Here is a 25,222-nt window from a genome sequence, read left to right as displayed (position 1 = left end):
TATTGAGCGCAAATAGAAAATGATGCCGCGTGTTGTGGGGTGGTCTTCAATCAGATTAGAGCAGTGTATAAATATATATTACCTAATGGAGTGTATCCTTTAGGCAAGGCCTATGAAGAACACACCTATAACTATAGGTCTGGTTTTTTCAGCTCACCTTCAACTCCTATTTATGACATACCAATTAAAGGGGGCTAATTGACTCCACCTGCTCATTAGAGGAATGACTCAGTATCACCTATCCGCTCTCCTCAATTAACCCGAGCTGCCCTGCAGCGAATAAATTGCCCGAGAAGATGCGGCCCATCCCTGGGGGAAGTGTTCAAGGCCAGGTTAGACGGGGCTTGCAGCAACGTGATCTAGCAGTCCCTGACCGTGGCGGGGTGGAACAAAACGAGTCTTAAAATGTCCCTTCCACCGCAAATTATTACATTCATTATCACAGCGGGCACGTGACTTCCGCCTCAGTAGCGATGGCGCCCGTCTCACTCACTTCCGCCTCGGTAGCGATGGCGGCGGCGCTGTTTCCGCCCCGCCCGCGCCCCGCCCCGGGTCACGTGGGCGGCACGGCGCAGCACCCGGAAGTGGCGGCCGGCGGGTGCCCCCGGCTGGGCGCGCGGGGCGGGAGGGGCAGAGCGGCGGCGGCGGCGGCCCCGGCCCCGGTGCTCCCGGTCCCGGTCCCGGTCCTGGTCCCGGTCCTGGTCCTGCTGCTCTCCCCGGGCCCTGCCAGCCGGTGAGCGCCCAGCAGCGATGGGAACCGCGGGGGTCTCGCTGTGGAGACGGGCCTGCCCCTGATCTCAGCGCTCCGCTCCGGGGAGGGAGCTCTGAGGGGCCGGGTGGGCGCTGAGACGAGCAAAGCGGGCTCTGCTCCTCGGGACGGGCTCCGCTCCCCTCGGGACAGCGCCAGCCCGGTGGGCACGGGGCACCGTGCGGGGCGGGGATGTTCTGCCCCTGAGGGAGGGAAGGGAGAGGGCCGGGCCGCGGCCCGCAGCGAGCCCGGAGCCCCCCGGGTCTCCCGGAGGAAGGGGCTGCCTCGGCCGGTGCCGCCCGAGATGAGCGTGTGGGGTTTGTCCCTTCTCCCTGCAGAGCTGGGGAGCCAAGGGCGGGTGAGGAGGGGAAGGAGCTGGGGGCAGCTGGGGCAGGGTTGGTGGGAGCGGTGTGGGGGACAGGGGAAGGTGCTGCTGCCACATCCCGGTTACCCATAAATCTTCTTTCTCATTGTCTTTTAAAATCAATAATGAATGGAGGATGTCATTAGTGTAGCAGAATAACTCACGGGGAGACTATTGCCAAGTGCTCTGAGCACATCCAAGATTCTTCCACAGGAATTGGCTTTAAAATGTTGAAGTTCCTCATGTTGTTTGGTTTTACTAAAAATGAACCTTGGGTGTTCAGAAGCTGATCATGACCAGCATCAGGCTCTTTGTGGTCTGAGTTACCTTCAGTAGCTGAATCTCTGTTTTGAGTTCATGGTTCAGCTTCTCTGTGGCTGGAAAGCACATGCAGTTGTTGCTAATGTATTTGTGTGTACAAATGTAATGCTGCATTTCTGTGCAAAGGAGAAAAAAAAAACAATTTTAGTAAAACAAGAGTGTCTAATGCAAGTTTCCTGTTGCCTGGAAAGAAAGGCAGCCCTTAGGAGTGGCAATCACAGATGCTCCTTCAGAAGAAAGCTGGTGGCAATCTGCCCAGGTGTTGGTGACCAATGGCTCCCTTCCATGGGTGATAACAGATGAACTGGCAAGTTCAAGATTTGGGTTTCAGGTGGACTCTGAAGTCGCTGTGGTACAAGCCTGTGACAAGGTGCAGGGCCAGCACAAAGTCCTCCTGCACGGTGCCTTGTCCTTACCATGGCCCAGCTCTGTGCTCCCAGCCCCAGCACTTAGCTTTGGGGTGGCAGGAGCAGAGGGGTGATCACAGCAGGAGCAGGTTGCCAGCCCTCTCTGGCAGCCAGATTGAGCAGCAGGAAGTCTCCTCTCTGGTGCCTCTGTGTCCCTGCAGGGCCCTGACTGTGACTTCTGCTTCTCAGCCCTGCCAGTGTAACAGTCCAAGCTAATGTGTGTTTTAAGGCATTTCCTGTCATTTGTCTGCCGCAGTTTTGTCACTCTGTTGTTTGCTGAAGTGCTTTTAGGAAGCCATTGATGTGTGGTTGTGGGAAGGAATTAGTGTGAGCTGTGGTTTCCTCTCTCCAGTGGCTGCAGACCCCAGCCCAGGAGAGCATCCTTTCCCCTGCTCTGCTTTGCAGGTTCTTGAACAGATACTTTTTACTCTAGCTGTAATTTCACCTGCTGCCAGACTCTGATAGAGAGCAGAACAGTTGGTGCAAGCACCAGAGTGAAACCACACAAAATTTAAACAGCAGCCACAGCTGAACATCCCACCTCAAGCCTTTGAACATGGGAGGTGTAGCACGTGCTCTGTGGAAGGTGTGTGTTTGCAATTTAGAAAGTACTTTCCCTTTTAAAATTCATGTTTTCTGCCCTTGGAAGATGGCAGATGAAGACTGAAAGATGAGGAAATTGTAGCTCCCTGTTAATCCAGCTGTAACCCCATAAACTGGTTAAGCTGTCCACCAGCAGCTCTCCTGCAGGGACAAATGAATTGCAGTGACTCACAGAACACAACAAAGTCTTATTTTATGAAGAATTAAGAAACAAAACCTATTGATTTAGACTTGGCAACTGTTAAGTAACAAGAGCAAAAGTTTCTTTGTTTTTCTATGTTCAGTGCTGTGTGTGAATGCATGAAAATAATCTCCCAAGGCAGCTGGCGTTCAGGGTGAAGCTATTGAGTCTGCAAACTTCAGAAGTGTTTGATGCCATTTGTTGTATAAATGGAAGCTAATGGTCTCTTGCTGCTTAAAAAAGGAAAACCCAAACAGTTAAATCTTGGAGCTACCTCAGTGTTTATTACTAATTAATGGAGTATTATAAGATACTCATTATGTATGCTTGGACATTCTGGCTGGGGAGTGAGTTAGTGGCATTCCTGTGTGGATCCAACTCAGAATCAATTTGTGCTGTATTAATTGGTGTGTTTCAAGGATTTCTTCATTGGTAACTCCTGACAAGAGCCTGCTTCTGTGTGGATAGAATTAAAATTTCAAGGATTTTCTGTAAATTAAGCCTCGGATCAGGTGATGTTCCTGATGTGTTTTGGGACTCGTTTGGGTCACTTATACTCAGATGGAAAAATGTGACCTGAATACTGAGTAGGTTCATGAAATAATGTCTGTGGTGTGAATTCCTGAGTGAATTGTATGAATATTTATTAGCTATAAACTTGGAGTGCCTTATCAATTTAAAAGAAACCAAGAAGATGCTTTAGGTTTCGAAGGCACTTAGAGCCTGCAGCACAATTGACTTTCTCTGCAGCTGTCACACGGGAATGCTGCTACAGAAGCATCATCATTTCATAATTAGGTGGTGCAGTAAGGCAGTCAGGTGACTGCCTCTTGGGAGAATAATTGCATGCTTTGATGAAAACTGAGCAAAAGTGAACTTGGTGTGAGTCAGAGGTAGTGCCATCAACTGATCAGAGCAAATCAGCCTGCACTGCTTTATTTACACAGCACAGCTTTTGAGAGCTGCCCATGGTGAAACTGTGCTATTGATTTCTCATTCTCTCTCTTTTGCAGGCTGACCCAAACTGAGTTTTTTCTAAACATCATGGGAGAGATTAAAGTCTCTCCTGACTATAACTGGTTCAGAAGCACAGTTCCTCTTAAAAAGGTATGTACATCTAGTGGGTGAACATCCTCTCGTGTTTTAGGGGGAGAGAGTCAGTGTGGTTAATGCAGAGCAGTGTGGCTGTGCTACTGCTCTGCTTTATCTCCTGAACTGTTTTCCCACATGTCATGTGAGTGCCTGAAAGCACAGCCTTCATCTTCACATGCTTCTTGGAGGTCACTTCTGCCTGTGCTGGGGAGCAGACTCTCAGCTGTGAGCCATGGCCGTGGTACCTGCCATCCCAGTGCCATCCCAGTGCCATCCCAGTGCCAGCCCTGCTGAGGAGGGGGCTCCAGGGCAGTGCTGTGTGCCACCTGTGTGGCCTCTCAGAGCTGCCTTGGGCACTGGACTGAGCTGCCAGAGCCACCCCCACTGTTCCTGCCCATTGTCCTCAGGCCAGAGCAATGTCCAGGGCACCTCCCCAGCAGTCAGGCAATGTCCTTAACCACGGGGGAAAAACCCAGACAGTTTCTTCTGCTTAGTCACACTGCCCAACCACTTTCTCCTCTTGCTTGGATTTCCCCACTGCCTTTCCCTGAGCCCCAGGAGAGTGTTTGAGGTGTGCAGGGTGGCAGAGGGCATGCAGTGCAGTGTGTAACTGCTGACCCACTCAAGCCCTGTGTGCCTTCTGCAGGTCAGGCTTGCAGGGCTGTGGTCACAGAGTGACCTGCAGCAGCCCAGACTGTGCCAGGCAGAGGGACAGCCCTGTCTTGGCACCCTGCTGCTGTGGCACAGTCACTGCTGTGGCTCTGCAGGCTGAGCAGCAGTGTCCTGTCTGGCCTCAGGTGTGTTATGGTTTGATTTTGGGCTGAGCTGACTTTGCTGTGATTCCCTTGCCTCCATGACTGTGTGGGCTGCAGAAGCACCTCTAGGGAAGGGCTGCAGGATCCTCACTCATTTTTGCCAGTTTGTGTCCTGCAGATGAGAAAGGTGCATTGCTGCTGACCCCACGTCGTGCTCTGTGGCTGCCCTCAGGCAGAGCCTCACTGGGTCACCACAGCCAGGGCCAGCAGAAAGGTGTGAGGGTGCTCTGAGGGTCTGCTTGGTGGGATGCAAGGTGGTGAATGGAAGGAGCTGGAGGTTTAATTCCAAGGAAACATGGTTCTGCTGCAGCTCAGGGCCAGCAGCCACTGCCTTCAGCTGCTGCCATGGTCAGGGTTTCATAACTGGGGATGTGTGTAAGCTGAAGCTGATGGTGACCTGCTGACCTTCAGCCTCAGGAATGCCTTACCCTCCTGAGTGCTGCTGTCTCCTCAAGAGGCAAATTATGCCACAGGGCTGAATGTGGGGTATAAAGAAATAAACAAACTAGTCCTGGTTATTGGAGAAAGAATTTAAAAAAAAGCTCAATTTGAAAATGTACTTAGTCTCTGAAGCAGTCTAATGCACTTGCCTGCACTATCCCCTCAGAAGTGCAAAGCATGTGCAGTACAGAGGAGGGAATGACCACCCTTGGCAACTGCTCTCAGATCAACCTAAAGAGGCAGAGCCAGAGCAGTTTGTTGGAGAATGTGCTGAGATGTTTCTCCTGACAGGCACAGGAAATGCACAGCTCCATCTTCTTTCCTGCCCTGGTCAGATATAGGAAGTACAGCAGAGAAAATAACATTTTTTTAACCTAATCTGCTTTGCCTGTGTGCCTCTATTTGCATACACCACTTATTCTTATCTGAGTCCTTCCTGAAAGTTTTCATCAAGGGACTCCCTGGCCCTGCTGAAAAGTTCTGCTCTTTGTTTTGAGGCAGTGCAGGTTTTACCTTGTGTGAGCTGTAGCTGATCTTGATTCATCAACCAGAACAAGGAAAAGGTTCTGACCTCCCAAGTCAGGAGTTAACCACACTGCTGCCTACACAGCTCAGGAGCTGGGGTTAAACTGTCCAGCATGTGGCTGGAAATCAACCAGAGCAAGTGCTTAAACCATTGATTCATGTCTGGGCTCAAGGAAAGAAACATTTGTCTGTCTGCCTTGGCTCTGCTGGCATGAGCTACCTTTGGTGTTGTTTTTCCAAAGACTGTGGTGTGCCTTTGGAAACACTCCTTAAGGTAAACCTGGTAGCAGCCACCCAGAATGGATCCAGCATTGCTGATGGAATTACAGCTGAGAACAGCAAGGCCTGGAGCCCAGGGGCTGTGTGCAAGGAGTTGTTGTGGTGGGGATTGGGAGGGCTTTTGTACAAGGTTTATGTTTAAATGGTTTCAGTGGTCTGGAGGCTCTGGTATGCAATCTGTCTGTTTTTATAAAGACTTTAGAAAACAACATTACCATGTGATCCCTCACATGCTCCCAGAGCCTGAAATACTGGCTTTATTAGGAGCAGATTTGTTAGTCAAGCAAATCTGATTGGTGATACACTGTTCTCCTCTGATTGCTGAGAGGCTTAACTGCTGGGTTGGAAAAGCAAATTGTGCTTGTATATTACTGTTCAAAAAGCTATAAAATCTTGATATAGAGGAGATGCATTCTGGCTGCTTAACTCAGGCTTTCTCCAGAGGTTTGTGCTTCTTGATCTGGTACAAGATGCAGCTTCTTCTGGGTTGTGGAGTTGAAAGAACATCTGGAGTATAGAAAGCAGTTTCTGGTAGAACAGGCCTTGTCAAAACAAGTCAGGCTTTGGTGCTGCTAGAAAAGAAGACCCAATTCTTAACACTTCTGAAGGCACTAATTTTGCTAGGACTTGTGGTACTGTATGTGGAGCTGCTCATTAGGGATGGCACCTCATGTGTGAGTAATCTCCCTCAGCCAGCCCTGTGTCCTGGGCAATCCAGAAGCTCCTGAGATGCTGCCAGGTGATGGAAGCATTTTCCCCTCCAGGTCAGCCCTGCAGTGCTGCCCTGGGAGCTGTGTGTGTCTCTGTTTCTGGCAGGCAGCTCTGAGTGTTCCAGATCAATAATTTGTGGTGCTAGCTGCTTAATTCCACAGCCCCGTGTGGTTCCAGACCTGTAACATCTCCTGTCTGTGGATGTAAATATCAATGGTTGTTTAAAAAGCTGTCTTGGGGCAGTGCTGGCTCTTGCAGCCTCCAGCTGCTGCTCTTGGTACCCTGAACTGACCTCCTGGGGCTCTCCTGAGCATGTGGCTCCTTTCCTGAGGTGCAGTTCATTATCAAGCTTATGTCACGGTACACAAAATATTGTCTGATGGTGTGTGGCCACAGTTCTGTTCCAGCTGTATCCACATTGTCATTCCAGTTAGAAAACAGCCTGAAAGCTATTGTGAAGAGGAGTAAAAGAAGGTCTTGAGTATTATAACATTTACTAGCAGTTGGAAATTTCTAGAAGCCATCCTGGAAGGTGGCAGAAGAACCTCACTTGTCTTGTGTTTCTCCTGCCCTCTGCCTCTCTCTCCAGATTATAGTGGATGATGATGACAGCAAGGTCTGGTCACTGTACGATGCAGGGCCAAGGAGCATTCGCTGCCCTCTCATATTTCTCCCTCCTGTGAGTGGGACTGCAGATGTGTTTTTCCAGCAAATTCTGGCACTGACTGGATGGGGCTACAGAGTTATTGCTGTGAGTATTCTCAGTCCTGTGTCAAAGGTGCTGTACTTGTGCTTGTTGCTCTGATTAGAGGTTGCATAATGAACTTCTTAGTTTTGACTTGGGGAATCCACCATAAAACTTGGTGCTAAGTGGCACTACAGAGTAGTTAGCATATGGATCCAGGCTGGAATCTGCTATATGTCCACAGCAGCATTTACCAAGACCTTGTTGACCTCTCAGCCTACTTTTCTCCTTGTGTGTCCTGGACACCAGTACTTTTTGCCTCCAGCTGCATCTTTGTTAGCCCTGAGGCAAGCACATGAGTTAGTTCAGGGTTTCCATGTTTTCCTTTGGGAATGTGGATAACATGGTTCTTAGACTGTATAATAGCTGCAGATTCACTCCTTAAATCCTACCAGCCTGCTCTTCTGGGGCTTCTCAGCCCCTGAGCTGAATGTTGATTTGTACAGTATATTAAACAGCCTGCCTTTAGGAGTACCACTGTCTTTTGCAGCAGTTAATGACTTCAGTGTCTGTTACAGGCTGCAAAACCACTGAAGAGCCACTCCAGCCTCCCCTGCCCCTGATCCCAGAGTGAGGCAATGCTGCACTTTCCCCAGCAAACTCTGCTCAGTGGCACTTTGTGTGGTTTTGTGTAACTGAGGGGGAGGTGTTGGCACCCTCGGGCTCTGGGGACCTTGAAGAGGAACTTCCTAACATGGGAGAGGCACAGCACTGTCTTGAAACCTTTAATGTGAGAACTGGTACAACTTGGAAGCAGATTGATCTCAGTTTTTTCTAACTTTGTGCTATTTTAGTTGCAGTATCCAGTGTACTGGGATCACCTTGAGTTCTGTGATGGATTCAGGAAACTCTTAGACCACCTTCAGCTGGATAAAGTGAGTGCTCTGAGACAAGGCAGTGTACAAATTGTTGCAATAAAAACCTGATGTTTGAAACAGTCTCATTTAAGAGCCAATGCAAAAAATAGGATACAAAAATACACCCTGTAAAGAGGCTGTGTTGCAGTTTCACATTTGAACTAGTTTATTTTTGAAGGTGAATGCCCTTGGAAATTGTAATACTTGGCCTAAATTCAACTGCTATTCCAGGCCTATTAAATTGTATGGGTTAACTTCATTTTTTGTGAGATGCTGTGGAAGTTACCCTTCCTAACTCACATAGTACAGAACACCACAGTCAAGTCTGTTGGGCTGGAATAGCTATGGAGAACAAAGTGAAATATTTGGGTTTTTTCTTAAGCTTGATGAACACAAAGAAATTAGCACTGTGAGTCTTTGGGAAACATTTCCTTGTGTTAGTATTTATCACATTTATATTGCACATAAAACCAGGAAATGAATGGAACAGTGATTCTTTCAAAAAATGGGTTATGAGGACAAGGTAAACTTGAACGACCTATTTTTGTAATGAAACTCTGCTCAGAGGTCACATTTCTTCATCTGTTTGGTTTTGGTTTTTTTTCCTTGCATTAGGTTCACCTTTTTGGAGCTTCTCTGGGAGGCTTTCTGGCTCAGAAGTTTGCTGAATACACACACAAATCTCCCAGAGTCCAATCTCTGATCTTGTGTAATGCCTTTAGTGACACTTCTATTTTCAATCAGACGTGGACAGCAAACAGGTAAAGCAGACAGACAAGCAAGCAGACTCATGGCATTAATTTTTTTGCAGTGCAATGTCACATTGATTAGTTGGATATGTGTCTAACCTGATTCCAGCCTGGGGAGGGAGGTGTGGGATGGAATACTTGTGACTTTTAAAAGCACACCACAAGGAGAGTGGGAATGTTAACAATTGAGAGTGTGGAATTAGACAAATTGTTCTGTGATCCTCTGTGGATGTGTGGATTTAAGAACTCTGCCTTTTGTCTAACAAAACCATTTAGAGCAAGAATAATGTTGTTCATCGTGTTTTTTGTCATGTAACTAGAAGTTTCTTCAAGGATTTAATTTGAAGTTAAAACACAAAGCTTCTGCAAGGAAATAAAGCATTTACAATACAGCATCTTGATGTTGAGTCCTTGGTGCTTGAAGATATTGTTCCATCTTATTTCCGTTTTAGCTTTTGGCTGATGCCTGCTTTTATGCTGAAAAAAATTGTCCTTGGGAATTTTGCATCTGGTCCTCTAGATCCTGAGATGGCTGATGGGATTGATTTCATGGTGGACAGGGTAGGTGTGCTCTGCTGGCTGTGGTGTCACTCTGCAGTTACTGAGGGGGAGGTTGGAGATATTTCTGCTGCTTTCTTCATTCACTGACCCCGGAGGGAGGAGTGGGAAGTGGATCTTTAGCAGTGTTGACTGTCACAGTCCCAGCAGTTTTTGATTCACTGACCCTCTACCTTAGTGCTGTTTATTTGTGTCAATCAAGAGGAGTTAAGGAACTGAGGTGGAAAAGGAGAAAATGCTGGGATAGATCTGTAGGCCACACTCTGGGGACAGAAACAACTCATGGAATGTGGTTTAGGCATTTGTCTCCTGCAGAATAACACTAAATTGGAATTACAACCTTCATCCCTTTAAAACTATCTTCTCCTTGGCTGTATTATTAATACTGCATTAACTTCCTGCAGTGAAATATGTTGTTAATCAGTGTTTCTCTCTCCTGCAAGCTGGAGAGCCTGGGCCAGAGCGAGCTGGCCTCAAGACTCACCCTCAACTGCCAGAACTCCTACGTAGAACCTCACAAAATCCGAGACATCCCTGTAACCATTATGGATGTAAGTGAATCTCAATTGTTTAGTTAAACGCTATTTCCTCCCTTTGGCAGGTGCAGCCACACTATTCAGTCAGCAACTTAGCAAGCATTTGCAGCATGTAACTTCCTATTTAGGGAAGCCTTCTGCTGACTGGGCAACGCTGTGACTTTTCTGTGCTGAGTTATGAATTAGATATTCTGTGCCATATGTTTCAATATTACAGTATTGGCTTGCTAGCTGTCAGTGCTCGGGTTTGCTTGTTTTGTTTCATTAACACCATTCCACAAAGAAGCTGAGGGTCTCCTCTAGGAGCAGCATGCAGCAATCTGATGTAACAACACAATCTGATGTTCAGAACTCACTGCTGGGACTTGTTGCACAGGTGTTCGACCAAAGCGCGCTTTCAACAGAAGCAAAAGAGGAAATGTATAAGCTTTACCCTAATGCCAGAAGAGCTCACCTCAAAACAGGAGGCAACTTCCCCTACCTCTGCAGGAGTGCTGAGGTCAACTTGTACATTCAAGTGAGTTCCTGAATTCAATCTCTGAATGTGTTTAGCCACAACAGCAGAAGGAAACTCCTGTTGAGCTTCTTTTGTTACCTAACTTCCCTGTGTGCTCTGTGCTGTGGTACCAAAGGGCAGGGCTGGGAGCAGCTGTGTCCGTGCTGGGCCAGCTTTGGGGGTTTTCTGTCTCTGAACTCCTGTACTCCAGAGTCATGGTTTCACCCTCACAAAAGTTACTCAGAAGGAATATTTCTATTTTACAAAAACACTGCTCCTACACCTGTCTCTGTGTTATTTCCCGTGCCCAACAGATCCATTTGCTGCAGTTCCATGGCACCCGGTACGCAGCCATTGATCCCTCCATGGTCAGTGCAGAGGAGCTGGAAGTCCAGAAGATCAGCCTTCACACCAGCAACGAGCACGAGGAGCAGTAGGCTTGGGAGTGCCAGTGGAACAGAGGCATTGGTTTGGTGGTCTTCCTGTGTACAATCAGCTGTTCCCACTCTGCCTTTCCCTTGTGTTAGCCGATTATCACTGTGTGATTCCAACAGGATCAACAGTCAGTGAACTACCCGTGGACAGCAACCTCCAGCAGTGTAATGGGATAGATCTGTTTCAGTTTTAGTCTTTGGATTCAAGGAAGCATCTTAGAAGACTACACTTTTAAAAATAAAAGACATTTTTTCTACCAAAGTCTTCACTGTATCATGTTCTTAAGCAGAACGGTATTTCTTTTTATATTTTTCACTTGGCTGTATATATTACCACATGCAGATTGTGTACTTATAAGCTGACCTATATTTTTGTTGAATATTTGATTTAAAAGATGTTTAAGTGTCAATATTGCCATCACTTATGTGCTTCGTACATTGTGTTGTAAGTTAGTTTGTTTCTATTTGAAATAAAGCATTTGAATTTTTAACTTTCTTGCTGCATAAAAATGGTTTTCAATAAAACTTCACTTTCAGCAAGTGTCTCTTGTTTTGACTCCAAGAAAACAGCAGCTGAGCTCACTGCAGTCCTGGTTTGCCTCTACAAACACCTCTGGAAATGAAGAAAACCATCACCACCTGCTTGAATTCCTCTCAAGCTTTAACTATAAGGTTGTACTGGTTTAGCTCTAAGAAAAAATGCTGTAGTGTTTTTTTAATAAAGATAACAAGATATAACTTGCAACTTTAAAGGGTAAAATCTAGATTTATTGAAATACAGACATTATTTTCCCCTTGAGATGCTGTAAAAAATAAATATGAAGGATTACATGACAAATGAAAAGATGTTTTGAAAAGGTCAGTCACCTATTTGATTTATAAACATACACGTTAATGTACATTTATAAACAGCATATGTTTATCTTCTTCTCAAACTTTTTGTGAAGAGTCAAAGCATTAAAAATCACGACCCCTCATGTCCAAAAGGACCAAAGAGTGGCTTTGATTTTGCTTAAATTCTCTTCTTATGGGGAGAAGGTATGGACATGCCTAAGACATGAGACACCCCCACAAATAAGGTATGTAAAGAACATTCCTGAGAACAAAGCCTTTGCCCCCATTAACTTAAAAACTTGACAATTGAAAATTTATATACAAAACTGTGCTGTAGACAAGTTACAGTAGAACTGTAATATTTCCTGATGCAGTATGGCAAGTAAGGCTTGCTCACCAAACTCATTATAGTGCCCAGACCGTTTGAAATTGCTGATAAAAATCTCCCTTCTGTGAGGAGGCGTTTCTGACCATGAGCATTTGTTTTACCCTTGTCATTTCCTGTCCAGAAGGGTGCAGCAGTGCCAGCAGTTTGTGGCAAGAAGCCCTTAGGTTGCATCTGCCTTCTCTCAGCAGCAGAGAAGTGTTTCTCTCTCTCATCCAGAGACCAGCTGAGGATGCTCCTGGTGTTACATTGCTGTGCATTTCCGTGGAGAGGTGGAGTCTGCATTTGCTTTTTTCCTGATGCTTTCTGTAAGAGAGAATGATCTGCTGCACAGAACAATAAGGCCATGGCAGGATCTGTTCATTTATCAAACCTAAGAGAAAGAGATTTCATGTAATGGAAGCAAGGGGGCAGAGCAGGTGCTTTCAGCTCCTGTGAGTTGGCTTCGCTGAAGTTTTCCTCTGTGTATTTGTCTAAGCATAGAATTTGGGTAAATTAATTCAAATAATGCTCAGTGTGTATTATTCAAAGGAAGACAAAAGTATTACCTGCTAAATCTCTTCTCCCAATCCCCACCAGGCCTTCATAGAGTCCCTTGATTGGATTTTCTCCTGCAGTGATCACACCATGGAGCCAGATCAGCAACATTCTGTGCCCGTGTTCCCTGTAGCTTTTAGTGCCTGGATCAAAGCACAGATGAAATCCCACACTCAGAGTGCACGGCCCTGACCAGAGCAGATTTCTGCCCTGGTGGGTTTGCACACCCCTCCCTCCTCTCTGGATTTTACTAGGAGGCTGTAAAGCATGGCTTTAATTCCTGCTTGTGATGGGATTGCTGGATTTATGTGGAACTTAATGGAGTGGCTATGGCTGAGCTTGGGTTTGTTGCACAGCCTTTCATGGCAATACAGTTTCTGCCTTCAGAACACAGCTTGGCCCCTTGCTCACATCATCCAAACTACAGCCAGAACTAGCAGTGATCTGTTCTGACCCTCAGACCCTGCTTCTGCTAATGTATTTCTTAAATTCTAAAGAATTCACTTCACTGCCTTCTTGCTACTCAAAAAAGTAAAACCAGCAAGTTTCTTCTGTTCTGTAGAACAAGAATTGTAGCAAGAACTCACAGGCCTGCCAAATGTCTCCTAAGGTGTGAGCAAAGAACCACTAATTCCCCTGCTTGCATGCCTTATTCCTAGACAAATTACAGTGTGTATGTAATTCCACATTCAGAAAAACCAGAATTTTTAACCTAATCTTTTGGTTGCTTCAAATAAACCAACTGGTTTTCTTCATGCTTTGCTCTTAATGCAGCTTTATCTCCTAGAAACAAAGTCCAAGGAAAGAAAGGAAAATACCTGGGAAGCTTTTTTATACCTGTCCATTGTTGCTCAATGGCCCTAATGTGGTCATCGGTGAATTTCCAGAAATGTGCCAGCTTCTTCCATTCCCCGGGTTTGAGGTACTTAGTAGCTAATCTCCACATGACTGAGCGGATGTGCTGTGTTTCCAGCCTGTGATCCTGCTTAAAGGTCAAGTGCTTTGCCACCCATGAGCCGGAGTCGCTGCTCAGGTTGTCCTGCAGAGCCAGAACACGGGTGCTGCAGCAGTGCCTGTGGTGCTGCAGCCTCCACACCCTCAGCTCTGCGGTCCCTGCGAGTTCTTTCTGGCACAGCTCGAGTTTTTACTCCCTTAATTCTCATTTCACTCTGTGCTCATCGGGGTTAAAAAGCCGTTAATGGCCGCTTCGCTGTGGAAGCCCATGCGGATCACAATTTGCATTTCTACATTCCCTTTCATCTGGGGTTTGGGGCAGAATCATTTAATTAAATCTGCTTCCCTGCCACATCGGCTGTGCTCACAGTGCTTACATGCCAGGCTGCATGACGCTCTCTAGGGCTGCATGGAAGCCAATGCAAGGGCCTGAGCCACTGAGCATGACCCTGAAGCTGCACCTGAGCCACGGGCACATGCTCTCCTTTCCTTCCTTTGCTTCCCCCTCTGGAGCACTGCCATGGAAGGACAACCAAAATCTTAAAAACATGCAAGGGATGTGACATTGGGCTGTACTTTCAGCTCACTCTGCTCAGCTTGGTTTGGGCACAGGCTTGGGGTAGGCAGGGTTTCAGAGGGGAGACTGGGGCTGAGAGGCTGCACTTTGAGGGAGAAGTTGGTTGTATGACTCCAGCAAGAGCTGTCTCCTTCCACTGCTGAAAAACTCTCAAAATCCCATTTTGGTGACCTGAGGCCAAGCATTTTTTTCACTCAAGTCCTTCAGTTTCTCCTTCTGGGAAAAGGAACTAATTCTATCCCTTTGGGAGCAGCTGTTAAATAATTTTTGGAAACCTCTATTCCCAGCAGTGCCACCTGGGATTTCTAACAGCAGAGGCCTTTTTAAATAAGGAAAACCTTTAGTAAATGCTGTTGGCATGGTGAGGACTTCTGTTTTCCTTAACTAAGGGGATGAAAATAGAGGTCACAGGATGTCCTGTATCTCTTTTTCTTTGGCAGCTGGTATGTGGAGAGGAGAAAGCACAGGGGCTGTTGTGTAAGCTGCTCACCTTCTCCCATTTGTAAAATCGATCAGCTTTGATAATCATGTCCACCAAGATGGTGTGATTGCCTCGGGCAGCAACATCCAGAGATGTTTTCCCTTGCTGAAATTAGAAAGGAAAAATGAGCTGGAAAAGACTTTGCACCTTAGGAGGTACAATCTCCATGACTTGTTCTCCACCTGTGAACTTCAGATGTGAGCTGCTGTCAAGCTCCTGCATTCAGGGCATGGGGAGTGGTTTTCCAGGCTCTGCAGCATCTCCTCTGGTGCTACAAGGGATCTGCCTGTTTTGCAGGAGCCACTGGAAAAGCTTCACCCACCAGCTGGAAAAGCTGCAACCCACCAACATGAGAGCAACCATCAGAGAACCAGCTCAGCTCTGCAGTCCAAGGTACTTTACAGCCTTTTGCACAGCAGGTTTGCTGACACATGAAACCAAAATGATTTATACAACCTCATTAACTTTACAGGCTCCAGATACACATGATTAAAAATGGTCTCTTAGGAGAAGCACAGGCTGATGAGGCTATGAAAATGTGGCTATGTTCCTTTCATGAATATAATTTTGGATTGGGCAGGGGAGATTTGTATTTCTATCTAAAATCAGAAGGCAGAAAAGAACGAGGTTTGAAAGTTGCATGAAGGAAAGCGAGCCAGCCCAGGCACCAGGCATAACAGGAAGAACAGTTCTGGCCTCAGATGTGAGCAGAAACCAAATTTCATACAGCAAAGTGTGAATGAGTCCCCTGTGCTGTCATTGCAGTTCCACAGAGTGCTGAAAAGTGACAAACATTCACCACAGCTGAAGGCCAGTTCAGCCAGGTGCCTCCAGGTCTGCACTTGCTCTTACCCACTGCAAATGGCAAACCCTATTTTAATCCCTGCCCAAGGGCCTCCAGCATTTTTGGGCACATGCTACATTTTCAGAGCTCTTGAAATTCATTCTGCTGATTTTATTAGATGCCAAAAGCCCCAGAACTGTGCCAGATCTATACCAAACAGATCCTTTCAACCTATTAGAATATGTGTGCTGTAATTTTTCGGGTATATTACTTACCATTATTTGAGGAAATCTTTGATATTACTGTTCATGATAGTACAAATAGAAGGAACCAGAACAACTTTGAGGAAGAAAGCATTGTTCATTGTGTTATCTATTTTCTACCTGTCTAAGAACCAGTCACTTATTTCCTGGAAAACACACCAAAATTACCTACTCAGCTGTGTTTTAAGGGCTTATCCCTGGAAATACCTAAATTTTAATATTACTAGCCTGCCTTGAAAATTATGGAAAACATTAGCAAAGACCATCTATGTATATTTTCCCTCCATACCCCCACAGAACCTGTTTCACCCATGGAGACCTTTACCTTGTCTGTCAGCTTCAGATTAACTCCTGCAATGAGGATCATCTCAGCAATGTCCTGCCTGCCATGCTCTGCTGCGATGTGGAGTGAGGTCTGCTGCCTCTGCAGAGGGAGGGAGAAAGGGCTACACTCCAGAGAAGGACAAGTGTGAGGCTGGAAGGCAGAACACTACCAGGAGGAGCTTGGGAGTGTTTAATGGAAACCACTAAAACTGAACATAAAATGTGTCAATTTTATGGTATCATCAGTAGAGAACATTGCTACAAGTGTGAAGACTAAACAAAACAAGCTACACAAAGCCCCTCATTCAGAAAATTACAGTTTGGTGAGACAACCAGCTACCTCCAGGCTTGCCTCCTATTCTCAGCCCTCTAAACATTTTGCAGAATATATTCCATCTTGAAATTTCCTCTATCTGCTTCCAGCAAGGATGAGAGAGCCTGCCTAGACTATGCAATGTTGCAGGGGACACAGCACTGCCCTCATGTTGAACACCATCAAGTGATTACCACACTGCAACAATTAGAATCATTTCACAGGTTTCACATTTCCTAAGCTGCACTTCCAGGTTCTCCACATTTTAAAGCACTCCTCTTTAATCCTGTCCCCAGGGTGATAAAATCCCCCATGAAACTGGTTCACATTTCAAACACAAAGAACAGGAGCTGCAGTCTTACATTATCTGGAATGTCAAGGTCACACTCTGCACTGATGAAGAGCTTCACCATGGCTGGGAAGTTCTGCAGGACTGCAATGTGCATTGCTGATGCATTTTGCTGTGGAAAGAAGATTCTGCACTCAGGGAGAGCTTAGCTCATAGCACTGAAAGGACCATGCTGTGCCCAGCATGTGTTGTTCTATCCCAGCTGCCAGCTTGCACTGTGGGCTGACAAGGATACTGCACTGGTCCTTCCAGAGTTGCTTTGTGCTCTTGAGCAGCTCCACAAACTGGTTTTACCTTAATTTTAGTGGTGAGAGCATTGAGAGGGACTCACATGATTGAGAGCATCCGTGTGGATTCCAGCATCCATGAGGACCCTGGCTATCTCCTCATAGCCATGCAGTGCTGCATAATGAAGGCAGTTCATCTTTTTCTGAGAGGCAAGTCAGAAGAGAGGAGTGGTACTCAGGGATTCTTCCCAGAGGCTGCAGCTGTTACAGACTACCCACAAAGAGCTCCCTGCTCCCTCCTGCCAGAGTCCCATGGCCCAGCACTGACAAATTCATGGAGATTGTCTCCAGCCAAACCAGTCACAGGGAGCTTCACCTGCCTCTTAGTACAAAACCACATTTACCTTCCTCCAAAGTCCCTGTGCTATTCCTCAATGCAGGGCTCCACATGACCTCTATCTATGATGAGTGACCTGGGAAGCCACAGGATTTGGGCACAAATCCACAAAGTAGGGTTTGGGAATGGAGTGACCTCCATGGAGCTAACCTGGGTTTGGGCATTGACATCAGCACCCACTTCCACGAGCAGCTTCACACAGTGGCTGTGTCCCCCCTCAGCAGCCAGGTGCAGGGCTGTGAGTCCTTCCTGCACAAGGCAAGAAAGGACACAAGCAGCATTTCTGTAGACAAGGCTGAGACAGAGCAGCAGAACGAGTCACAGACTGCACCCCATCTTCTGAATCCATGACATGTTACAGTACCAGTTCTGAGGGCCAGGGATCTCCAGTTGATTGTTACAAAAATAGAGGACACAATTATCTGCCCTGGACATACCAGAGTACTGATCTGTCCTGAATGTCACTGGCTGTGGACCACAAGACAGACATTGTGTCCACCATCTTTCCTCCCCTCCAGCCCATCAATAAACCGAAAAGGATTTCACACAGACAGCAAAGACAAACCATTTTCCTGGAATAGCCCAGAGATAGAACTTGAAACCTGTGACCCTCTATCACTGGTTTTCCCTTCCAAGGGTTGCAGCTCATTTCATTACAAGAAAACAGAAGCAAGCAAGCAGAATTCCTAAGTGATTTCATCTGGTTTTATTATTGCTCTTTGCAGAAAGGGCAGCTCATGTGAGGGTAGACAAATGCTGCCAGTTACCACAGAAGGTGGCTCCCCCTTTCCTTCAGATCTTAATCACAATCAAATACACTTTTCAAAGACAGTAATCAAATAAGACTAAAAAAAATGCTGATAAACTTAATTGGGAGTGTGCCCTGGAATAAATAACAGTGATACTAAGCCAATATTTGCTATCTAAGTCATTAACTGTGTTCCAACCACATAATTTTCCAGAGCGGATCTGTCAAAAGAGAGATCTCAAACAGAAGGTCCATATGTTCAGAGACTAAATCAATACTTCAAAGCATGGTGAAGTTTAGTTAAAACACACTCAATAACCATTTAGGCACTTGAATGTACAAGGGTCAGGGAGAGAAAGGGAGATTAAATGGAGTGATAAGGTAGGTGAGCAGATACAGCAGGAAGAGAAGGCAACACTTTAAAGCCGGAAATTGGTCCAAGACGGATGTTGCCTTTCACTGATGCTCTGCAAGTGTGACCTGCCTTTACCCACATAGGCTTTAGATAAAATCAGCTATTTTCTAGACCTCTCCCATCAATACTGGCTTTTCAGCCTGATGACTGTGGCAGGAGAGTATTTCTAGGGGGGAAAAGGGCAAAACTGATGTGGTTTTGATTTAATTTAAGTGTACTTACTGAGTTTTTTTCATCAAGGTCCACTCCGACATCTATAATCTTCTCCAGCACAGAGAGGTGTCCATTTTTAGCAGCTAAATGCAATGCTGTATTTTCTTCCTGAAAGTAAACATTACTTTATAAACATATGTCTCACAGGACTGAGTGTTCATATACCACAATCTTGCACAGAGTGTATCCAGTGTGGCTGAAAAGGAGGTTGTAACCAGTAGCACGAATATGAAGCAATCTTCCTACAGTTGCAGCAGCAAGGGAAGAACCCCTCCTACCTTAAACTGAAGCACGGTCCACCAGGCTTGCTGTGTATCCTGCCTGAAAAGTCCTGGAGAGAAATCATGAACTAGGCAAGGAAATGGCTTGAAATGGATAGGGAAGAAAAGCCCTGACACACCACAGCCATAGTAACAACTATGGACAACTTGCCTGCCTGAGCCTTATCTGGGATTCTGTTCCCTGGTTTTCACATCTCCTAATTCTTAGACTTCACCTCCCTTGCACGTGGTTTTGAGCCCATACCTTGTCTTTGGCACTGTGAGAACAACCCAGTCGAATGAGGAACTCCACCACCTCCAGCTGCCCGTGCTCTGCAGCCAGGTGAAACGCTGTCCTGTCCATCTTTGGGAGGAAACAGAGAAACACAGTCCAAAAGGCTCAGAAAGCACAAGATCACATCATCTGCTGCAAGAAGCTTGACCAGAGCCAGAATCCCCATCATCCCTAACCTCACTCTGCAGGAAGACTTCAGGGAGTCTGACTCTGATTCTCTTCCCAAGACCAAGGGCAATATTCCTGCTAAGCTCAGCACAGAAAGACTAGACTTCACAAAACAAAGCTGTGAAAAGCCTTTCTACCTTGTCTGTCTCATCCACACACATGTCCTCCAAGTCCTCCATGATGAACTCCATGACCTGGATGTGTCCCCTCTGAGCTGCACAGTGAAGCAGGTTCCTGCCATTCTGGAGAGGAGACAAAGGACTGCTCATTCAACAAGTCAAATACTGTAGGACAGTCAGTCTGACAAACTGCTCCTGTTAGCAAAGGCCCATTTCATCCTCCCTGCACCTCTAGGACTAAAATTCCTTGTGCTGCAGACAGCAAGTTAAGACTGAAATATTAATCCCCCTTTTCCCAGACAAGGTCTGTTTTAGAATACAAGGACTGCTGATTCACTAAACCATTTCCCATTTTTGCAACACTTCCACATCAGCACTGCACAAACATGAGGTGAGGAAGCTGAGTGCATCTCCAGAGCTCCAATTATTACACCTGCTTCAGGGATAAGTCAGAGTGCAGATGGCAGTCCCCAGAGCACATGCTGTCACACATGACTGATCTCATAGGTAAACCTCACTCTGTCCCTCTCTAGAGCCAAGTGATGGATCCACATGGGGAGACTCTCACCCTATTGACACGGTTAATCTTGGCCCCAGCATTGACAAGGATCTGCAGGACACGGAGGTGGCCAAACCAGGCAGACAGGAGAAGAGCATTCATTCCAAACTGGGCAAGAAAGAAAGATACTTAAACTGCAGCCATCCCCATCCCCATCCCCACCCTGGAGGGAAGCTGTCCTCTTAGCTTAATGAAATTTTCCAAATCTATTTGTTTCTCACTAGTATATTTTTTTAGTTGCACTTTCTCCAATTATTCCTATCACAGATGTTCACAGCAGCTGAGCAGAGACCTGCTTCTTGGCAGCTACTACCTATTTAAAGGTATTAGCCTGGCTGTATGGGGAAGAGAAAACTTTTTGGCTGTCCCTGTCATCCTACAAGCCCCACCAACACAATCAGAAGAAGCCAAGCATCCCCATGCTCTATGGAAAACTTCACAGGTTCTACCAGCCTATTCCAAGTCACTGTGCATGCAAGGAAAAGGCCACAATACAGAGCACAGACACATGTGCCAACAAGGCTTGTTCAGCAGGTGCAGCGTGCCACCCTGTGCCACCCACCCAGGGCCAAGGTGCAGTGTGTAACTGCTGGCCCAGCACCCAGTCCCCAGCACTGCCCCAGCACCGAACACATGTGCAGCACATGCAAGGCAGAGTGGCCTCTGTACACTGTCCTCGTCATCCACAGGGGCGTCGTGATCCAGGAGCAGCCGCACGGCATCCACGCTCCCGGCCCCCGCGGCCCAGTGCAGGGCACTCCGCTCCACCTGCAGGCAAGGACAGAGGCAGGCAAGGCTGAGTGTGCACAGTGTGGCTGTCCACCAGCCCTTCTGAAGGCCACAATAGCCTTGGCCATCTACAGAGCCAGAATTTCTCACACTGTGCAGAGTTTCTTTGGACCCAGCTCTCTGTCTCTGCTCTCCTGTCAGCAGACAGGTGTCAGTCACCTTCTGCTCAGGAGCTGCAGTTCTGTAATGACAGCACAGAGGGAAGAACATTGCTGACAATAAAAGGACAGATTGAAACACTAGGGATGGGGGCAATCCTGTATCTCCATGAACCTACTAGCCAACAAGGAAAGACCTGCACCAGAAACAGAGTTTGTCCCACAGTCTTACTGTACAGAGACAGCAAAATCAGAGCCTTTCACGGCAATCATGTCTATCTGGCAATTGCAGCTTTCCAGTGTGGCCAGGATGATGGTTCTGGGGGTCTCTGTGTGTTGTGAAAACTGCTTGGTTGCTACAGGCCCTATTTGGAACTGGGTGTTGTATTTTAAAGCTTTGACAAATTAAGCAGTTAATGAGAAGAGTAGCATTAAGGAGCTGCAGATGTGAAACACGCCCTCAGCACTTCCTGCAGCTTGGAGGTGGAAAAACCCAGGACTTACATTGTTTTTGGCTTTGATGTCAACTCCTCTCCTGATGAGCTCCTCCATCCTGGCTGTATCATTTCGCTTCGCTGCATCATGGAACTCCTTCTCTGACTGAAGCACTGCAGCAGAGCAGAAGAGTGAGCATTGCAACAGTGCTGGCAAGGGGCATGGAGCAGCATGCCCCAACAAACCTCCCCTTCATCTCACCGGCCCCCGTGGCTTCAGGGAAGGATGACTGCAGAAAGATTCTTCCAGCAAGAATCCCAGCCCTACAGATGTTGGCATGCTTGCTGGATTTATATCCTACCACTGTCTCTCCTTCCCTGTGCCACATCAGTGCTCTTCCAGTCCTACCCACTTCTCTTCTAATTCAGTGTCTCTGCATGGATTTGCTCCAGCTGCAAAACCTTTTGCTCCATGAGGTCCATATCCTCTGGGCACCCTCTGATCAGTGTGAAGGCTCTGAGATGACACAGACCCTTTCCTCCACCCTTCCACCTGCATGCCACTGCTCTACAAGGAGGCCTTTACACACGGTTCCCCCTCCAGGCAACCTGAACCAGCCAAGCAGCACAAAACTGCCAGCCTGGCCTGTGATTAGTGTTGCATCTCTTAATAAACCATGGCAGCTCTGCTCATAATTTACCATGACTGGCACTACTTGTCCTGCACAGTTAGGCACAATTTAAGAGTGTTTACTCCCCATGCTGGGCCTTGCCCCAGCAATCTTCTCCTTCATCAAATAAACCTTCCTGCCAAGAAACAAGAGCAAGGCTGTGACTGCCACAGCCCAACAGGGAGGCTCTGAAGGCTTTTGGCAAGGCTGGTGTCAGTGTTTGTTGGACTCAATCTCTGTCCTAGTGCTTTTGGGGAATTCTTTCAAGAAGTGCTTGAGTCAGACCCTTGGTCTGTCACATCCTACTGGAGAGTTGGCCTAGAGGGTCTGCTCTCCTCTACACTTCTCCAGAGCCCAGGCTGCAGCTTGAGGGACTCAATGACAATTCAGTTTGTTCCAACATATCAACTGCATATTAAACACATGCCATACAAAAGGCAACAAAACATATTATTGTTCCCATTCCACCACACTGAGGGAGAAAACCAGGAGACTTGTTGCCTGAATAGCACAATTAATCTCTTTGGAGGGCACAGAAGAAAGGCATCCGTACCATGGACTCTCAGAGCAACAGAGGTATAACCTCATCCTCCAGTTTCCATTCCCCTTGCCTTCAAACAAAAGAACTTTAGCTCAGGAAAAACACAAATAACACAAATTTTAACTCTAGACAGGATCGTTCAACAATGTTTATTCACTTAACACTTTATCCACCAGACATGGGAATCTGAGAGTGTGTATTCAAGAGTGCTGGATCTGCTGCTACAATGAAGGCAGAAGGATTTGGACACTGATTTCTGCAAGAAACAGGATTTCCTATACTCTGTATTAAGACTTTCTTATCACCTTGACAGCTCTGTTAACAGGATTGCATTTCACCCTGCATGGACCCTTCATTTAAGGGGAAATATCAAGAGAGCCTGTGAAAAACACTGAGATTTTGTTAATTATTAACACCAATGGCTACACACATACCACCTCCTTGCACATGCTTATCCCCCTTCAGTGGAATAAATCCTATGTTTCAATTAAGCAAATGCTGCTGACCCTGCTCTCCAGGTGACAGAAATGTTTTCCTACATTTTATGGTCACACAAAGCATCATTTTCAAAAAATGTCAAACCACCTTATTCTTTGGATAGCTGTGAAGATGCAATAACAAATCTGGCATCGCTAAGGCTGTAGAAGCCACAATTTATTTATTTTCAGCAACACATGAGTAACAGCTTGATGATCTGAGTTTCCTACTTAAGATCCACAGTGTCTCTGTAAGTGTAAATGCACTCCTCATCATGGCAGCAACATTTCAGTGGATATTTAGCAGTGTTCCTTCTTTCAAGCTTAGATTCCAGGGTACTTCACAGCTTACTGAATAGGAATTCAGTTGTCATAAACAGCGTGGAAAACATTTTAAATTATTTACCCTCAATGCAATGCACCAACTCACAGGCAGTTTATTATGCAAGAGATGTAGAAAAGCAGCAAAGGAGGAGAAAGACGTGCAAAGAAATGTGCAAAACCCATCCAGCGAGCCCTGCCTGGGGCTGCAGGACACAAAGACAACTTGGGATGGGACCGAGGGACCAAGGAGGCCAAAATCCCCAAGTGCGGGGTACCAGAGTTACGTGCAGCATCTCAGCGGCGCAAGATGCTTTTAGACAACAGCAGTCCTGAATCACGGGTAGGTTTAACCACCTGCTTTGTTTCCTTGTGGATTTTCAGGTCTCCGGTTCTATCTTAAGGCATCCCGGCTCTGCCCCTCAGCCCCGCCGGCTCCCGCCCGCCCCTCGAACACGAATCGCCCCTCACGGCGCTGCCCCCCCGCCCCGCTGGGGCAGCCCCGGCTCGGCCCCACTCACGGGTGTCGCCTTCCGACGCTAAATCGTCCCCCATGTCGCAACAGACCGGCCCCGCCGCCGCCGCCGCCTCAGGGCGGGCTGAGGCGCGTCCCCGCCGCCTCAGAGCGGGCTGACAGGCGCGTCCCCGCCTCCTCGCAGGCCACCTCGCCGCCGCCGAGCTGCTCTTTTGCTGCTCTTTAAAGCTAAAGCTCATAAAACAAGCCCACTTCCCGGCAAACACGGTATTTTCGGGCCGTTTGGGGAGCGGGGACATCCAGCTGCCGCCATTTCGGCCAGGTGCCGCCCTTCACCTCAGTGCGCCTCTGCAGAGTGCTGCTGCTTCGAGGTGGTGGGTGGTTTAATTTAAAATTAATTTAATTCAAAATTAATTTAATTCTGTTTCCAGAGCAGTTTGGGAGGAGAGAGATTTCTAAGCAGTCGAAAATACGAGGGGTTATTTTTGTTTTCCCGTGAAAGCAGGGCTCAGGGGTTGATGTTTCCTGGGAATGAGGTGCTCTTGTTACCGCGCGTCCCTCAGCAGGTGCCGGAGGGGGCAAAAGGGCTTTTCCCTCAGAGTTTAGTGAATTCTCCAGTTTCAGCATCTGGACTGGTTTTATCTTTTATTTTGTTCTCCATTTTGATAGTACGATAAGGAAGAAACCAGGGTGAGATGAGGTTTTGGGGATAATCAGATCTGTTTCTGTGCGTCCCCCACAGTACTCCTCCCCTGTAATACTGCTTCCATCTCTGGGCTCCCCAACATCAGAAGGACATGGAGCAGCTGGAGTGAGTCCAGAGGAGGCCACAGAAATTCTCCAAGGGTCGGAGCACCTCTGCTCTGGAGCCAGACTGGGAGAGCTGGACGTGCTCAGCCTGGAGAAGAGAGAGCTCCAGGGAGACCTTATATGAACCCCATCCCTGGAAGCATCCAAGACCAGGGTGGGCGGGACTTGGAGCAGCCTGGGGTAGTGGAAGGTGTCCCTGCCCATGGAAGGTGGTGGAACTGGATGATCCTTAAGTCCCTTCCAGCCCAGACCATTCTGTCATTCTTTGCTGCTGGTCTCAGGATAGGAGAGGTGACATCAGGTTTGTGTCCCGTCCCTAGACCATGCTGGCCCACAGATGGTCTTTGTCAGGACCCCTGGGAGAAGTCCCTCTGGACAAGTATCTCTCCCTGTACCGCTGATTTTATCTGTGAGCTCACTGTGGTGCCTGTCACCACATGAGGGTGCCAGTGCTGTTCACCTGCCACGACTTTCTGCTCTAGCAGTAGAGTTCAGCGTGCAGATGGGGCTGTTCCCTGGGCTCGGGACAGTTTTGGGGGACAT

The 25,222-nt window shown here is 47.2% G+C and overlaps 2 protein-coding genes across 5 annotated transcripts; one reads left to right on the top strand and one right to left on the bottom strand.

Moving 5' to 3' along the window:
• The first annotated feature begins 651 nt into the window (after positions 1–651).
• Positions 652–11,607, top strand: SPG21 (SPG21 abhydrolase domain containing, maspardin). Its single transcript, XM_063169946.1, has 9 exons — positions 652–733; positions 3,638–3,731; positions 7,077–7,238; positions 8,027–8,107; positions 8,705–8,850; positions 9,291–9,399; positions 9,840–9,947; positions 10,309–10,449; positions 10,743–11,607. The coding sequence occupies exons 2-9, from the start codon at positions 3,669–3,671 to the stop codon at positions 10,863–10,865; spliced, it is 933 nt and encodes a 310-aa protein (XP_063026016.1). The 5' UTR covers positions 652–733; positions 3,638–3,668; the 3' UTR covers positions 10,866–11,607.
• Position 11,608: 1 nt separating this feature from the next.
• On the bottom strand, positions 11,609–24,202 carry ANKDD1A (ankyrin repeat and death domain containing 1A). Of its 4 annotated transcripts, none has more exons than XM_063169942.1 (15): positions 23,916–24,202; positions 21,456–21,559; positions 20,734–20,832; positions 20,074–20,172; positions 19,524–19,628; positions 19,189–19,287; positions 18,673–18,771; positions 17,438–17,536; positions 16,995–17,093; positions 16,677–16,775; positions 16,003–16,101; positions 14,640–14,735; positions 13,456–13,657; positions 12,630–12,761; positions 11,609–12,387 (listed from the first exon to the last, which is right to left on the bottom strand). In XM_063169942.1, the coding sequence occupies exons 1-15, from the start codon at positions 24,166–24,168 to the stop codon at positions 12,326–12,328; spliced, it is 1,746 nt and encodes a 581-aa protein (XP_063026012.1). In that variant the 5' UTR covers positions 24,169–24,202; the 3' UTR covers positions 11,609–12,325. The 4 variants fall into 4 exon arrangements, with proteins under 4 accessions (XP_063026012.1, XP_063026015.1, XP_063026014.1 ...); XM_063169945.1 differs by having other exon boundaries at positions 20,698–20,832; positions 23,916–24,026; XM_063169944.1 differs by lacking the exon at positions 17,438–17,536 and having other exon boundaries at positions 23,916–24,026.
• Between the last annotated feature and the right edge of the window lie 1,020 nt (positions 24,203–25,222).

Source organism: Melospiza melodia, chromosome 15 (assembly GCF_035770615.1).
Source record: "Melospiza melodia melodia isolate bMelMel2 chromosome 15, bMelMel2.pri, whole genome shotgun sequence".
NCBI lineage: Eukaryota > Metazoa > Chordata > Aves > Passeriformes > Passerellidae > Melospiza > Melospiza melodia.
Note: the sequence above shows the minus strand (reverse complement) of the source record. Positions and strands in the feature narration are given on the sequence as shown.

Excerpts from the sequence above, each read along its gene's own strand:
- ANKDD1A (XM_063169942.1), bottom strand. The coding sequence starts at position 24,168 with ATGTCCCCGCTCCCCAAACGGCCCGAAAATACCGTGTTTGCCGGGAAG. Across the intron at positions 19,629-20,073 it reads AGATTAACCGTGTCAATAGG|AATGGCAGGAACCTGCTTCA; the intron begins GTGAGAGTCTCC and ends TCTCCTCTCCAG. Across the intron at positions 13,658-14,639 it reads GATTTTACAAATGGGAGAAG|GACAACCTGAGCAGCGACTC; the intron begins GTGAGCAGCTTA and ends CTGGCTCTGCAG.
- SPG21 (XM_063169946.1), top strand. The coding sequence starts at position 3,669 with ATGGGAGAGATTAAAGTCTCTCCTGACTATAACTGGTTCAGAAGCACA. Across the intron at positions 3,732-7,076 it reads GCACAGTTCCTCTTAAAAAG|ATTATAGTGGATGATGATGA; the intron begins GTATGTACATCT and ends CTCTCTCTCCAG. Across the intron at positions 10,450-10,742 it reads AGGTCAACTTGTACATTCAA|ATCCATTTGCTGCAGTTCCA; the intron begins GTGAGTTCCTGA and ends CGTGCCCAACAG.